The sequence below is a fragment of the Larus michahellis genome, chromosome 19, assembly GCF_964199755.1.
Source record: "Larus michahellis chromosome 19, bLarMic1.1, whole genome shotgun sequence".
Lineage (NCBI taxonomy): Eukaryota > Metazoa > Chordata > Aves > Charadriiformes > Laridae > Larus > Larus michahellis.
Genome location: NC_133914.1, coordinates 5,383,552 through 5,397,209, shown reverse-complemented (window position 1 = coordinate 5,397,209; position 13,658 = coordinate 5,383,552). Strand labels below are relative to the sequence as shown.

General features: G+C 56.8%; 1 protein-coding gene across 1 annotated transcript; it reads left to right on the top strand.

Moving 5' to 3' along the window:
* The first annotated feature begins 121 nt into the window (after positions 1 to 121).
* Positions 122 to 12,038, top strand: MECR (mitochondrial trans-2-enoyl-CoA reductase). The gene is made up of 10 exons (XM_074563209.1): positions 122 to 334; positions 4,071 to 4,168; positions 4,532 to 4,663; positions 6,576 to 6,719; positions 6,809 to 6,911; positions 7,161 to 7,263; positions 7,557 to 7,630; positions 8,060 to 8,120; positions 8,556 to 8,628; positions 9,325 to 12,038. The coding sequence occupies exons 1-10, from the start codon at positions 204 to 206 to the stop codon at positions 9,486 to 9,488; spliced, it is 1,083 nt and encodes a 360-aa protein (XP_074419310.1). The 5' UTR covers positions 122 to 203; the 3' UTR covers positions 9,489 to 12,038.
* Positions 12,039 to 13,658: the final 1,620 nt, after the last annotated feature.

Genomic DNA, 13,658 nt, shown 5'->3' with positions numbered 1-13,658 from the left:
CGGCAGCAGGATCCCGGCCGGGTCCGCAGAGACCGCGCCGGCTCACGGCAGATGTGGCCGGGCCACCTTAAGGCGGAAAGGGGCGGGGCCGACCCGGCGGGGGGCGGGGCCTCCCGCGTGACGCCGCTGGCGGCCGCGCCGGGATCAAGCGGGACGGGACGAGCCGGGACCGACCGAGCCGGGACGGGCCGGGAGGGTCCGGGATGCAGCGGGCGGCGGCGCGGGCGCTGCGCGGGGCGCGGGTCCCCCCCGTGCGGGCGCGGTCGGGTGCGGCGGGACCCCCCCCGCGGGGACTGGTCTACGGGCGGCACGGGGAGCCCGCCGCCGTCGTGGAGTAAGGGGGGACCGGGGTGGGGGGGCACTGCCGGCTATGGGGAGGGGTGTGGGGGCGGGTGTGGGGGGGCTGTACCGGGGTGCGTTGCAGTGGGGGGGGGGGGGGCAGGAATGGGGTAGGGGCAAAAATAGCGGTGCATTGCTGGGGGGTGCAGGTATGGGGGGGTCCATACTGGGGTGCATTGCAGTGGGGGGGGCAGCTATAGGGTGGGGGCAAAAATTGGGGTGCGTTGCAGGAGGTGCAAGTAAAGGGGGGGGCTATACCGGGGTGCGTTGCGGGGGGGAGGGGCAGGAATGGGGTGGGGGTAAAGCTGGGGGCGCATTGCAAGGGGTGTGAGTGGGGGGAGATATACTGGGGGTGCGTTTCTGGGGGGTGCAGGAACGGGGGGGGCTATACTGGGGTGCATTACAGCAGGGGGGGCAGGAATGGGGTGGGGGTGAAGCTGGGGGTGCGTTGCCGGGGGGTGCAAGTATGGGGGGGTGCTGTACTGGGGGTGCATTGCAGTGGGGGACCAGGAATGGGGTGGGGGCAAGAATAGGGGTGCATTTCTGGGGGTGCGAGTATGGGGTGGGGGTGCAGGGGGGGCTATACTGGTGTGCATTGCAGCGGGGGGGGGAGGCAGGAATGGGGTGGGGGCAAAGGTGGGGGTGCAGATGTAGGGGGTGCAAGTATGGGGGGGGCTGTACTGGGCTGTATCGCAGTAGGGGGTGCGGGTGTAGGGTGGGAGCAAAAATAGGGGTGCGTTGCAGGGGGGTGCAAATCTGGGGGGGGTTATACTGGGGCACATTGCAGCAGGGGGTGCAGGGGTGGGGGCAGAGCTGGGGGTGCAGGGGTAGGGGCAAGGCTGGGGTAGGGATGCAGTGCCGTGGGGGGGATAGTTGTGGAGTGGGGGCGCGGTGGGGCAGTTGCCCACCCTGGGGGGGCTGGGGTGCAGCTCCCCGCAGGACCCCCAGGGCAGCGCCACGGGCGCTCGGAGGCTCCCAAGCAGGCGGGAGACCCCGGGGGTGCCCCCATTTCCCGCATCCCACAGGGTGCCATGGTCTCAGGTGGATGCCGGGGTAGGGGGGGGGCTGCCTTCCCGTCCCCCACCCGCCTGCACCCGCTCCTTCAAGCTGAAAACCTTGGCTGAAAACCACGTGTTTTTCCCCAGGAAGCCCGTTCTTGCTTAATTTTGGTGGGATAACAGGGAGGCCCGACCCCCCCGGCATCGCTGCGCCCCGGCTTCGTCCTCGGTTGCGTGGCACCGATGGGGGTTCTCTTTGAGGTCCCAATTATGGGACCAAACCGGCGTCACGAGCGTTTTCTGGGGACAGCGGCTGGTGGGATTGTCCTAAAATGTCCAAAAAGCCACGCAAAGTGACATTTTGGTGAATTTTATGCCTTTTTTTTTTTTTTTAAGGGAGGAGACCTCAAGGACTTGCTGCCCCCCTCGAACCAGCTCAGGTCACCCCTAGAAATGCAGGAGGAGCCCATACATCATCCGGGTGCATCCAGACCCCGAATTCCCGGGGGATTTTCTGGGGCACGGATGATTGCTTTTTCTTATGACTATTTAATTGTGCAACGGTGCTTGTCCCCGCCGAGGGCTCCCGAGATTTGCTGCCCTCGCCCCATCGCTTGTGCAAGGGCCGGGCTTTGCGCTTTGTGACTTCTCTTTTTTTTGCAGATTTCTGAAAATATCCGTGTTCCCGTAACGCTAAAGCGGGGCAGGACGAGCCGTAAATCCCCCCGGCCAGATGAAACGATGCCTTTTTTTTGTTGTTTTTGGTTTTTTTTGTTTTTTACGCAACTTGCTGAATTTCTTAACATTAGTGAGCGTTGCTTCGCTTGGTGACGCGGGATTTTGATGGGGGGGCGGAGGGTTGGCTTTTAGAAGCCTGCATCAAAAATCCGTCCATCTAATACATCTAATACAGATCTCGTTTTTTGTGTTTTTTTGTTTTTTGGTTTTTTTTAACTGGGATGGAAATCTGAGCAGCGGGTTCATGGCCAAGGTGCTGGCGCAGGGCTGGCGCTGCGCGGAGGTGCTGCATGGTGTTGACTTTAACCCCAACATTTAACCTTATTTAAGAAAAACAAAGGAGTTTAATTAGACACGCAGAGGGTGGCAACCCCCCAAATGATTTAATTTGCTGCCTTACAAGGCGGAAGAATATATACAGTGTGGAAACAGCGTAGCTGGGGGCCAGAGGTGAGGGCACCCATCGACGGCAGTGCATCCGGATGGCGCCGATTTTTTTTTTTTTTTTTATTTTGAATTTTTTTAAACCTTAAACAGGATGGAGGCTGCCTCCTGCCTGGGTGTTAGACGCACACCTGGCTTCGTAATTCATAACTTGGCCAAAAAAACGCATGGGTTTGAGCAAAATCCGCCAAAGTCAGGACTCTTGGTCGTACTCAGCAGCTGCGAGGCCGTATCCTGCACGTTGCCGGTGCTAAACTCACCAAGTGAGGTTTTTGAACCTTCCTGGGAGCCTCCCTCGTGTCTCACTGTCCTAATTGCTAATTAGGAGAGGGAGATACTTGCAGAAGCCAGAGCCCTGCCCCCGAGATGGGGGTGCGGGGTCAGGACCCCCCCAGCGTGATGGCGGAGCGGGATTTGCGTGATGCAGACGGAGGATTTCGGTGCTTGGGGAGGGATGCTCTTGGATAACAGGGATGCTCCCGGATAACAGGGATGCTCAGCAAGGCTTGGGGCTGGGGGCTTTCTGTTTGGGTGGCTGCTGCCGAAATCAAGAGCTGGAGCCTGATGCCCTCACCCAAAACCATTGCTGGAGCCTATGTAGGACCTAGAGCCGGAGCTACGGCCGGCGGTGCGAATTCCCGTGTGCTGAAAGCCCCCTGACGCGCACACGGTGCTGTTTAATTCAACCCTTGGAGTCATCCCCAAACCAGCTGGGCAGCTTGGAGGAAGAAAGGAGGAACCTCCTTTGCCAGCACAAGGCTAAGCCACGAAAAGAAATTCGGCGTGCTGTTCTTCATGACGCGTTATTTAGCGGCGTGTAATTGCAGCAAATGACCACTCTGAAAAATGGGGAGCCTGTGCAGAGCCCCCACCTCATTAAAATCGGCCTCACCTGGCGAACGGGCACGGCGGGCTGGGTTTGCCCTGGCGGGGAGCCGGCACACAGGCAGTCATCGAGCCCCCGGATCCTCCTTCCCCCTGGTCTGTGCCGTGGTGCTGCTGGGTTTTCTGGAGAGGCTTTTCCCTCCCTTTGCAAAACCCAAGGTATCCCGAAAGTTTTATATTGCGTTTCATGTGGGACCGCGAAGGCGGGGAGGATGCATCTGAGACGAGCTCAGTTACCCAGCGTCGCTTTTCTGTCGGTGCGAGAGCATCGTCATCGCGTTTAACGCAGCCTGGTGGGAAAGGCGTCGGGGGCATCGTCCCTCTTGGGTGGGGCTTTTTTCAGGACAAAGAGTATTTAGGGTTTGTTCCTAACCCCGGCAAAGGGTGTGAGGTTTAGGGATGGATACGGGCATCGCTACCTGCTGCTCCCTGGGGACAGAAGAGTCTCGATGGGGTCATCTAATTTGGCTGTTGGGTTTCTTTGCTGGAGGCCACCAGGCTACAGGGATACAGAGGAGGTAGGGAGTACGGTGCTGTTGATTTGAAGTCTAACATGTCGCGTAGGTGATACAGGCATCTCTTTCCAGGTGCAGGTGACCACCCAGGTGCAGAAGACCTCAGCCAAGCCTGTATTCATGCACTTTTCCTTTGTGTCTCCCTCTTCAGACTAAAAGATCTTGAGCTGGCCAAGCTGGGGGACTCTGATGTCCATGTCAAGATGTTGGCAGCCCCCATCAATCCTGCCGACATCAATATGATCCAAGGTAACGTTTAGATTGGATATTAGGAAAACTTTCTTCACCGAAAAGGTTGTCAAGCGTTGGAACAGGCTGCCCAGGGCAGCGGTGGAGTCGCCATCCCTGGAGGGATTTAAAAGCCGGGCAGACGTGGTGCTGAGGGACATGGGGTAGTGGTGGCTTTGGCAGCGTTAGGTTGATGGTTGACTCAATGATCTTAAAGTTCCCTTCCAACATAGACCCTTCTATGGCTCTACAATTTGCCGGGTGCATGTTTTTTTGCATATTAATTCTTGGCTAGGGGTGTCCCGCAGGGTTCGGAGGTGACTCCTGGGATGGGGAGGTCTGGGGTGTGACGGGCTCCACAGCTCACCTCCGGCTTCCCGGCAGGGACCTACCCCATCCTCTCCCCGCTGCCAGCCGTGGGAGGGAACGAAGGCGTCGGAGAAGTGCTGGAGGTCGGGCGGTGCGTGGCGGCTCTGAAACCCGGGGACCGGGTCATCCCGGCGAGCACCGGACTTGGTGAGTACGTACCCCGGTGTCCTCGGCACCGCCGCATCCTTGCTCACCGGCCAGGTCCTCCTCTGCATCCCACCACCCACGAAGCCCCTTCCCAGGGCATTTTTGGGATGCTTGAGCCCACCAGGAGTTGCCCAAGCTCCATGGCAGAGCAGAGAGCAAACCCATGGTCATGCCCTCACGTGAACCGGTGCTGGGGGAGCTGGGGCGAGGATTTTGGGGTTCCCGGAGCAAAACTGCTGCTCCCCAAAGCACCGTCTTTGCTGGGTGCGGGGAGAGCCACGTGCATCTCCCGCTTACAGGAATTACTTCTAATCGGATGTGACTTCAAATGGGGAAAAGAAAAAGCTCCATTAGAGAATGTTGGGTGAAGGAAGCAGCGGAACCTATTTAGTTGGAACCTATTCAGTGCCTTATTAGCCTAATCATAAATGTAATGGGTGGATTGTCTCAGACAAGAAGCATCGGGATAACTTCTGGAGTGCACAAAGGCATCTTCATTTACCTTCTCTCTCAGCCTGAAGAAGAGGAGGCTCCAGGAAGACCTTAGAGTGGCCTTTCGGTACCTAAAGGGACTCCAGGAAAGATGAGGGCCAACTTTTTAGCAGGGCCTGTAGCGATAGGGCATGGGGTGATGGCTTTAAACTAATAGAGAGGAGATTCAGTCTGGATATAAGGAGAGATTTTTTGCACTGGGGGTGGTGAGACACTGGCCCAGGTTGCCCAGAGAGGTGGGAGATGCCCCATCCCTGGAGACATTCCAGGCCAGGTTGGACGGGGCTTGGAGCAACCTGGTCTGGGTGAAGATGTCCCTGCTGATTGCAGGGGGGTTGGACTAGGTGGCCTTTAAAGGTCCCTTCCAACCCAAACCAGTCTATATCTTGGTTTAAGTTGTATTATTTCCACCACATATTTTTATTTGTAATGGGGTTTTGGAGGTGTTTGGTTTTGTTTGGTTGGTTTTCTTTAAAGCAAGCTTGGTACCTGATCCCCAGCCACGGCAAGGGATGGTGCTGGTCCTCTGCAGATGCAGGGGAGACTCCGGGGAAGGATGGGGTTCCCCAGGGAAAAACCCAAAGCACTCGCAAGAGGAGCGGTAGCTTATGCTCAACTCGAATTTAGAAATAATCTCCTTTTCTATAGCATAGACCCTTTATGGGGCTTCTGTGCCGTTATAAAGCATCGCAGCAATCTGTGCCTCTCGGGGAAACAACCGCGTTTTGTCGCATCTGCTTAAAGAAGCTTTAAGTGTTAAAAGTCCCAGGATAAAGCATTTAACCTGTGCGAGGTCGTGGTTGTATCTCATTACAGTTTTCTCCTTAATAGCGCTCTGATGGGAAAGCATGGGAATTTATTTTCCAACAAATGTCTCTGGTGTTCCTCCAAAACGCCAATGGCCAGAACAATTGTCGGTTCTGGTTTAGCGTTAACAGCTTGTTCTTTGCCTATTTCTTCTTAATGGGAGAAGGAAAACTATCTAGTTAAGATCCAAATGTGATATTTTTAAACGTTAAGAAAGGGGAAAAAAAAAAAAAAGGATGATGGGGGGTTAAATTGGATATAAATATAGAGGGACTAAATCTAAGTAAAATGGTTTTGAATATATGGGCTCATCCGTAGGACGGGGAGTATTTCCATTAGCTCTGCACACACTCCCTGTGCCCGGGGAGCCCCGGTCCCGTTATCCCTTGGGAAAATGATTAGGCTTTGCTGGGTGATAGACCTCGGCGGGCAGCGGGGGATCCATGCTGCCTCTCGCAATACTTTGGCCATACCCATATTTCATAATTCACTCTCCAGGATTCAGACGGTGATGCCGCCGTGACCGGTGTTAAGATTATGGCGTGAGTTGAGGAATCTTAACGTTTTCCTTTCCTTGTCCCCCTTCCTGCCCCCGATGCTGCCGGTGCCCCAGGGACGTGGCGGACGCATGGGGTGTTCCCGGAGGAGACGCTGCTGAAGGTGCCCGGTGACATCCCGGTGCTGAGCGCCGCCACCCTCAGCGTCAACCCCTGCACGGCGTACCGCATGCTGACCGACTTCCAGAACCTGGCGCCGGGTACGGCTTTGCTGGGGCCGGGGGAGGAGGAATCCAGGTGGATTTGCCGGTCGCTCCCTCAATGAAAATCTGGATTGATTTATACCCAGGTGACTCTGTCATCCAGAACGCCGCCAACAGCGGTGTGGGCCAGGCTGTTATCCAGATCGCTAAAGCCTTTGGCATCAAGACCATCAACGTGGTGAGGGACAGGTGAGTCCCCTGGGACAGGAGAAGGTCCCCTGTGGGGCAGGAGCTGCCCTCAGCATGGGCTGGAGGCTGGCGGGGGGGCAGGATGTGGTTGTCCTGCCCATCCAACCTAGGATTTTCTCCCATTTGCTCCTCCAAGGTGTCCTCCAGCCTCTGCCCTGTTGTCCCTGAGCTCCATCTGAGCAGCAGAGAGGAGAAGGTGATGCTCTGCTTGCTGGCTCATCGAGTCCTTTATTTTTTCCTCTCCTCCAGACCTGATCTCCCAAAGCTGGTGGAGAGGCTGGTGGCCCTGGGCGCAGACCACGTCATCACGGAGGAGATGCTGAGAAAGCCAGAGATGAAAGATCTATTTAAGGTACCTCAATGCTGACCCCACCGGGGAACCATCTGGGGCTGTCCCTGCAGTTCAGTGCAGCATGGGAAGGTTCAAGGATGGTGGGAAGGACAAATCTCTCTAGATCAGGATTTAACCCCAGAACTCTGAGGGCTTTTGCTGCTACCACAAGGGCCAGATCATAGATTTTAGCTCTATGACTCAGCTGCCCCCAGGTAAATGTTGAGGTTAAGGCAGTTGCTCCCTCAAGAACCACGGTCCTGTCCTCAAAAGGAGCCTTCGAATTTGGGAATCTTCTTCCTAAACTCTTGCAGAGCATCCCGAAGCCCCGGCTCGCCCTGAACTGCGTCGGAGGCAAAAGCACAACGGAGATGCTGCGGCACCTGCAGTAAGTTTGGCTGGGTGGTGGCTTGGGCACGGGCTTGGGGGCAGCAGCCGGTAGGGGGTGGGTCCTGCTCCAGAGCCCCCAGAGTGCAAGAGGTTGCCGGGGATGTCATTAGCTGGTTTTGGTCATCATCGAAGTTTTGAAGAGGGGAGATGAGTGGAGAAGAAGTGGTTTTGGAAAAGAGCAGTGACTTGAGACATCATCACTGTGTGTCTCAAGCGCTGCCGGTGGCTGGAGGCAGCTGAGGTCCAGTTATGAAGGTCCACCAGGTCCTGGCCAGCTATAACTGGTGTGGTTAGCCACAAACTCAGCAAATGGTGCATGGGTGAGAGAATAGCCCCAACGGTGGGTTTGGGGACAGCGGAGGGAGAGGTTGCAAGGTCAAAGCTGCACATTGGGGACCGGTAACCAAATACCACCTTCCTCTTCCAGGCCCAAAGGGACCATGGTCACCTACGGGGGGATGGCAAAGCAGCCCGTGATGGTGCCTGTGGTGAGTATCGGAGATGCTCGTGATTTCCCTCGGGGCATGACCCCCGTGGCCCACTGCTGATGTCCCCGTCCCCTTGGCATCGCAGGAGCTTGGCCCTCCCCTGCCTGCAAATTCAGAGACTCCAAGCTTTATTTGGAACCAACTGGCTCTGTTATGGGATGAGCTGCTTTGCGTCCTGGTGCGGGTCTCTTGGCTTTATTTGTGGAGGATTTGGGCTACTGTGGAATCCCAGCAGGGAAACAGCCCTGCAGACACTGAGCATCAAACCTGCCCTGACTTCACACCCCGGAGTCGCATCTCCGCATCCCGCTGTGCCCTGCCTCACTAACGAGAGTGCTAACGAAGGGGCGAGGAGCCTCGTTGCCCCCTTCCGCCGCTGTCACACTGCGGGGACACACAGGTCTCAGCCAGGTGTGTGACTGCCTCTCTCCGCAGAGCGCCTTCATCTTCCGGGACGTGCGGCTCCGTGGCTTCTGGATGACGCAGTGGAGGAAGGACCACGCGCAGGGTGAGCGCCATGGGTGCTGGGGGACGGCACCGGTGTGAGGTCGGTCTCTTCTCCCAAGGAACAGGCCATGGGACAAGAGGAAACAGCCTCAAGTTGCGCCAGGGAAGGTTTAGGATGGATATTAGGGAAAAATTTCTTCACCAAAAGGGTTGTCAAGCATTGGAACAGGCTGCCCAGGGCAGTGGTGGAGTCACCATCCCTGGAGGTGTTTAAAAGCCGGGCAGACGTGGTGCTGAGGGACATGGGGTAGTGGTGGCTTTGGCAGTGTTGGGGTGATGGTTGGACTCGATGATCTGAAAGGTCCCTTCCAGCCTCGACCATTCTATGATCTGGTCTGGTGGGAGGTGTCCCTGCCCAGGGCAGGGGCTTGGAACTAGATGGTCTTTAAGGTCCTTTCTAACCCGAACCATTCTATGATTCAGTGCCCAGCCACCACGCTGGTGGTGTCCTCTTTGCTCTTACTTGTGTCATGAGTGCTAATAGTCCTCAGGGCAGCTGAAACACAGGTGCTGGGCAGTGTAGCTCATGCAGGGACCACTATGTGCCACCATGCCCTGTCCCACGTGCCTGAGCTGGGAGCACACCGCACCCTGGCGTCCCCAGGCCCTCTATGGCTTCAGGCGGGTGTTTCCCTGGGGACGGTCGATGGCGGTGACCTGGCTCTGTGGTGGTGAGAGCTCCCTCCTTCCCTTGCAGACCAGGAGAGCCTGGCTGGCATGATGGACGCCCTGTGCCAGCTCATCCAGAGGGGCCAGCTCACCGCACCGGCCTGCACCGAGGTCCCGCTCCAGGACTACAAGGCAGCGCTGGAGGCGTCCATGAAACCCTTCACCTCCTCCAAGCAGATCCTCCTCCTCTGACCTGCAGCTCCACCGCAGCCAAGTTGTCCCTTGCTGCCTTGTCCACAGACAAGAGGCGTTTAGAGGGGGAGGGAAAAACCTCCAGACCCATTGATTGTGATTTTGATTTTTTTTTTTTTTTTTTTTTGAAACTTTTGGGTGCCCACTGAAAGTTTTAAAAGCCTCTGCAGCTTTGCATGGACGGTAGTGCGTGTAGTTGCTTCTGGAGGGAGGCTGTGCTTGAGCTGGGGTGAGTTTGGGAGCCAGAGAAATCTCAGGGAGCCCAGGGCCGGCAGCTGGCTCGGCTCAGGGTGTCAAAAGAGCTGCAGTTCCCCCCTCGAGCGTGTGGTTTTTGGGTTCTGGGGGAGCTGCGCCGCTGCCTTCCGCCTTGCTTAGCTGCTCTCGGTGGTGTTCTGCTCTTTGCGCTGTCCCTACGGGTGAGTTTTGGCTGCTTTCGGGTGACTTTGCAGGGTAACCTGGGGCTGCTCACTGTCCTGCTCCCAGCCGGCACCGTGTCCCCTGTGCTGCTGCAGCCTCTGAGCCACCTCCGTCTGTCCCCCTCCAAGTTCAGCAGCCAAGTGCCCCTGGGCTGGGGACACTCCCCACATTGAATGGCAGAGAAAAACCGAATTTTTAAAGGGTTTTTTTGTTTGGTTGGTTGTTTTTTTTTTAATTTTTTCCCTGCCCAGCCCATGCGATGCTGGCAGGCCGAGGGCAGGGGACACCCGGGCAGGCTGGAGGACAAGGGCACAAAGGGCTTTTCCAGCCCTTGGCATCACTTCAGCTCAAAAACTAGTTCAAACAGCAAAAGGAAAAAAGGAAACGCCAAGTTCCCGAGTACCAGCCAGCACTGCCACCCTAGCCGGAGCTGTAAGACACCGCAGATGCCATTGTCCCCTTGGGGACAGGCTGGGGGGGGTGGCATTTGAGGTGGGGACAGGACTCACCCAGCCAGACACGTGCAGGGCAAAGGGGGCTTTCTGTAATACCTGGACTTGAATTCAGATTTGCTGCTGTTCCCGCTGCCACTACTGATTGTGATGAGAACCTCTTGGAAATCAATGTCTAATACACCTCTATTTTTTTTAAGATGCTGCCAATAAACGTTCCTGTGCTCAGTCGGGCGCGTGAGAGTGGGCAGGGGGTGGGCGCCATCGAGGACGGCCAAACCCCACGGACCGGGGTCCCCCGCTGCCTGGCCTAAGTCCCAGCGATATTTTTATTTATTTTTTTTTTTCCCCATCCTGTATAGCTTTAATTACAATTGCACGTAAGTAATTAGCGTCCTGCCAAAAGCACCTGCAGGGTGGATGTGGTTCTGCCCCGTTAGCGCGCGTCGGGCCCACAAGCAGCATGGCTGAAGGGAGGGATGGGCTGGGTCCATGGGCCGAGGCCACTCGTGGGAGGTTCAACAAGGCCAAGGGCCGGGTCCTGCACTTGGGTCACAACAACCCCATGACCCCCAGCCCACAACAACCCCACAACAACAGCCACAGGCCGGGGGCAGAGCGGCTGGAGAGCTGCCTGGTGGAAAAGGACCTGGGGGTGTTGGTCGACAGCCGGCTGAACACGAGCCAGCAGTGTGCCCAGGTGGCCAAGAGCATCCTGGCCTGTGTCAGGAACAGTGTGGCCAGCGGGACTGGGGCAGTGACCGTCCCCCGGTACTGGGCACTGCTGAGGCCCCACCTCGAGGGCTGTGTCCAGTTTTGGGTCCCTCACCACAAAAAAAGACACTGAGGGGCTGGAGCGTGTCCAGAGAAGGGCAACGGAGCTGGTGGGGGGTCTGGAGCACGAGTCTGGTGAGGAGCGGCTGAGGGAGCTGGGGGTGTTCAGCCTGGAGAAGAGGAGGCCGAGGGGAGACCTTCTCGCTCTCTACAGCTCCCTGAAAGGAGGGGGCAGCCAGGGGGGGGTCGGGCTCTTCTCCCAAGGAACAGGCGATGGGACAAGAGGAAACGGCCTCGAGTTGCGCCAGGGGAGGTTTAGGATGGATATTGGGAAAAATTCCTTCACGGAAAGGGTTGTCAAGCGTTGGAAGAGGCTGCCCAGGGCAGTGGTGGAGTCGCCATCCCTGGGGGTATTTAGAAGCCGGGCAGACGTGGTGCTGAGGGACATGGGGTAGTGGTGGCTTTGGCAGTGTTGGGGTGATGGTTGGACTCGGTGATCTGAAAGGTCCCTTCCAACCTCGACCATTCTACGATTCTTGGCTTTAAGCCCAGAAGCGACTCCAACTGTATTTGCATTCGGTGTGTCCTGCGAGGGCAGGGCTGTGTCCCGTTGCCCTGGGAGTTGGTGCCCAGGGAGGGATGGGGAAGGCTGCAGCGTTGGGCGTCAGAGTGGCCCAGACGGGAAGTTCTTTCCCCTTCCCCCCCATGCAGAAATGCCCGTTCCCTCTTGGCTGGAATGAGCCCCGCTGTGTGATCTCAGCAGCGCTGCTTCTGTGGTGGCTGTCCCTGTACCCAGGCGATGCTCTCGGCTTTCGGCAGGCAACGCGTGCTGCTCTGTAGGATGGCTTTAGAAGTGAAACGTCGCCTAAATACATCCTGCAACTGGAATAAACTGGTGCACCAGCTCAGACCAAGGATTTCGGTTCATTCTTGCACGGCCGTCGTGCAGCAGGGTGCAATGCCATCTTCCAGCTGAGCATCCCGCAATTTCGGAGTTCGATGCAATATTTTTTCTTTCCCGTAGGGACTTTTTGAGTATCGCCGGTGAAGGGCAGGGAACAGCTGCTCTGCTCCACTGCGGCCGTTTGCCGACAGCAGGGAAGAGCCGCAAGCGGCACATTTCCCTCCCCGGAGGGGAGGAAAACACCAATACGTAAAATTCCTGCTGCAAGGGAAAGTCTCGCTCCCAAAAACTCTGCTTTTGGGGTGTGAAAAGGGGGAGTTCAGCATCCTACCTTCATTTCTATGCATTTTCTGGGTGCGGGAGGGTGAGGAGAAGGGTGGCAGGGCAGGGACGTTGCTCAAAGTTGGAGGGGGGCTCCTCTGCCAACTGCCTTTGCTTTTTGGAAGAGCAAACCACTTTGAAATTAAAACTCATCATCCGCGTTAGCAGCTAAATTTGCCTGGATGTATTAAAGCCATTTTATCCCCCCCCCCCCGCCCCGTAACCCCTCGTGCTCACACCTCCCTTAGGGAAGAGCAAAGCAAGAAGCCCACAAAATATAATCCCTGATAAAGCCCTTGCCCGCATCTCCCATCGCTACTGAACCCCCAATATTTTTTATTTTTATTATCCCTCAGCAAATCCGCCGGCGTTGGAGGCAGCCTCGCGTGCCCCAACGCTTTCTTGATCAACGAATAAACTGGGGGGAAAAGAAAGCCAGAAAAGGGCTTCGTGCTCGTTAAGAGCACTGTTAAGCATGACAGAAACCAGAAAAATTAATGCAAAGCTTTTATCCCCGTTGTTTATTTGACTCGGCAATAAAATCTAACAAGCTTCAGAGAACTCTCTTCACAAAATGTTCCCGAGCGCTTACTCCTACACCAGGGCACGGAGGAATAAATAATTAAATTTAACTCTGCTTGTCAAACGAGCGGGACGGCGGTTGGAAATCCAGCTGCTGGCATCGCACATACACGGCATTGATTTATTTTTTTTTGGGAGGGGGGATGATGGCAGGGGTTTTTTTAGGGGGGTGGTGGCTGCTAAAGCTGAAATGTTCCTGAGAGCCTGTGCTGGGGCTTGGTGGGATTTAGGCATCTGATGTGTGGACCGAAACGATAAAAATAAGTCCCCAAAATGGCATTTCGGGCTCTGCGAGAGGGATGTTGTTGCTTATTAGTGGGAACGAGGAACGGCCAAGTGCGGCCGGGGATGGGGGGTGCCCCCAAAGAGGGCTGGGACCCCTGAGCCCCCCGGGGTGTGGGGATGGGGGACCCCCATCCCTGCCTGCGTTTGGGGAAGGAGGAGCCCGTCAGTGTTGGGAAGGGGGCACCCCGCAAGCCCCCGCCATGTAGGGGACCCCCTGAGCACCCTGGCACAAGAGGGATCCCCACCTGTGCCCGGCATCTGGGGAAGGGGGACCCCACAAGCTCCCCATCGCATGGGGAGGGGGAACCCCCATCCCTGCCCTGCGTATGGGGAGGGGGGTCCCCATAAACCCCCAGACCTATGGGAAGGGGAACCCCCATCATCGCCACGTACATGGGGAAAGGGGACCCGCACAAGTCCCTTGTCATATGGGGA

What these genes read in the sequence shown, in the direction of transcription:
- MECR (XM_074563209.1), top strand. Translation starts at nt 204, where the DNA reads ATGCAGCGGGCGGCGGCGCGGGCGCTGCGCGGGGCGCGGGTCCCCCCC. An exon ending in GAGCCCGCCGCCGTCGTGGA is followed by an intron (nt 335 to 4,070) that starts GTAAGGGGGGAC and finishes CTCCCTCTTCAG; the next exon opens with ACTAAAAGATCTTGAGCTGG. An exon ending in CGACATCAATATGATCCAAG is followed by an intron (nt 4,169 to 4,531) that starts GTAACGTTTAGA and finishes GCTTCCCGGCAG; the next exon opens with GGACCTACCCCATCCTCTCC.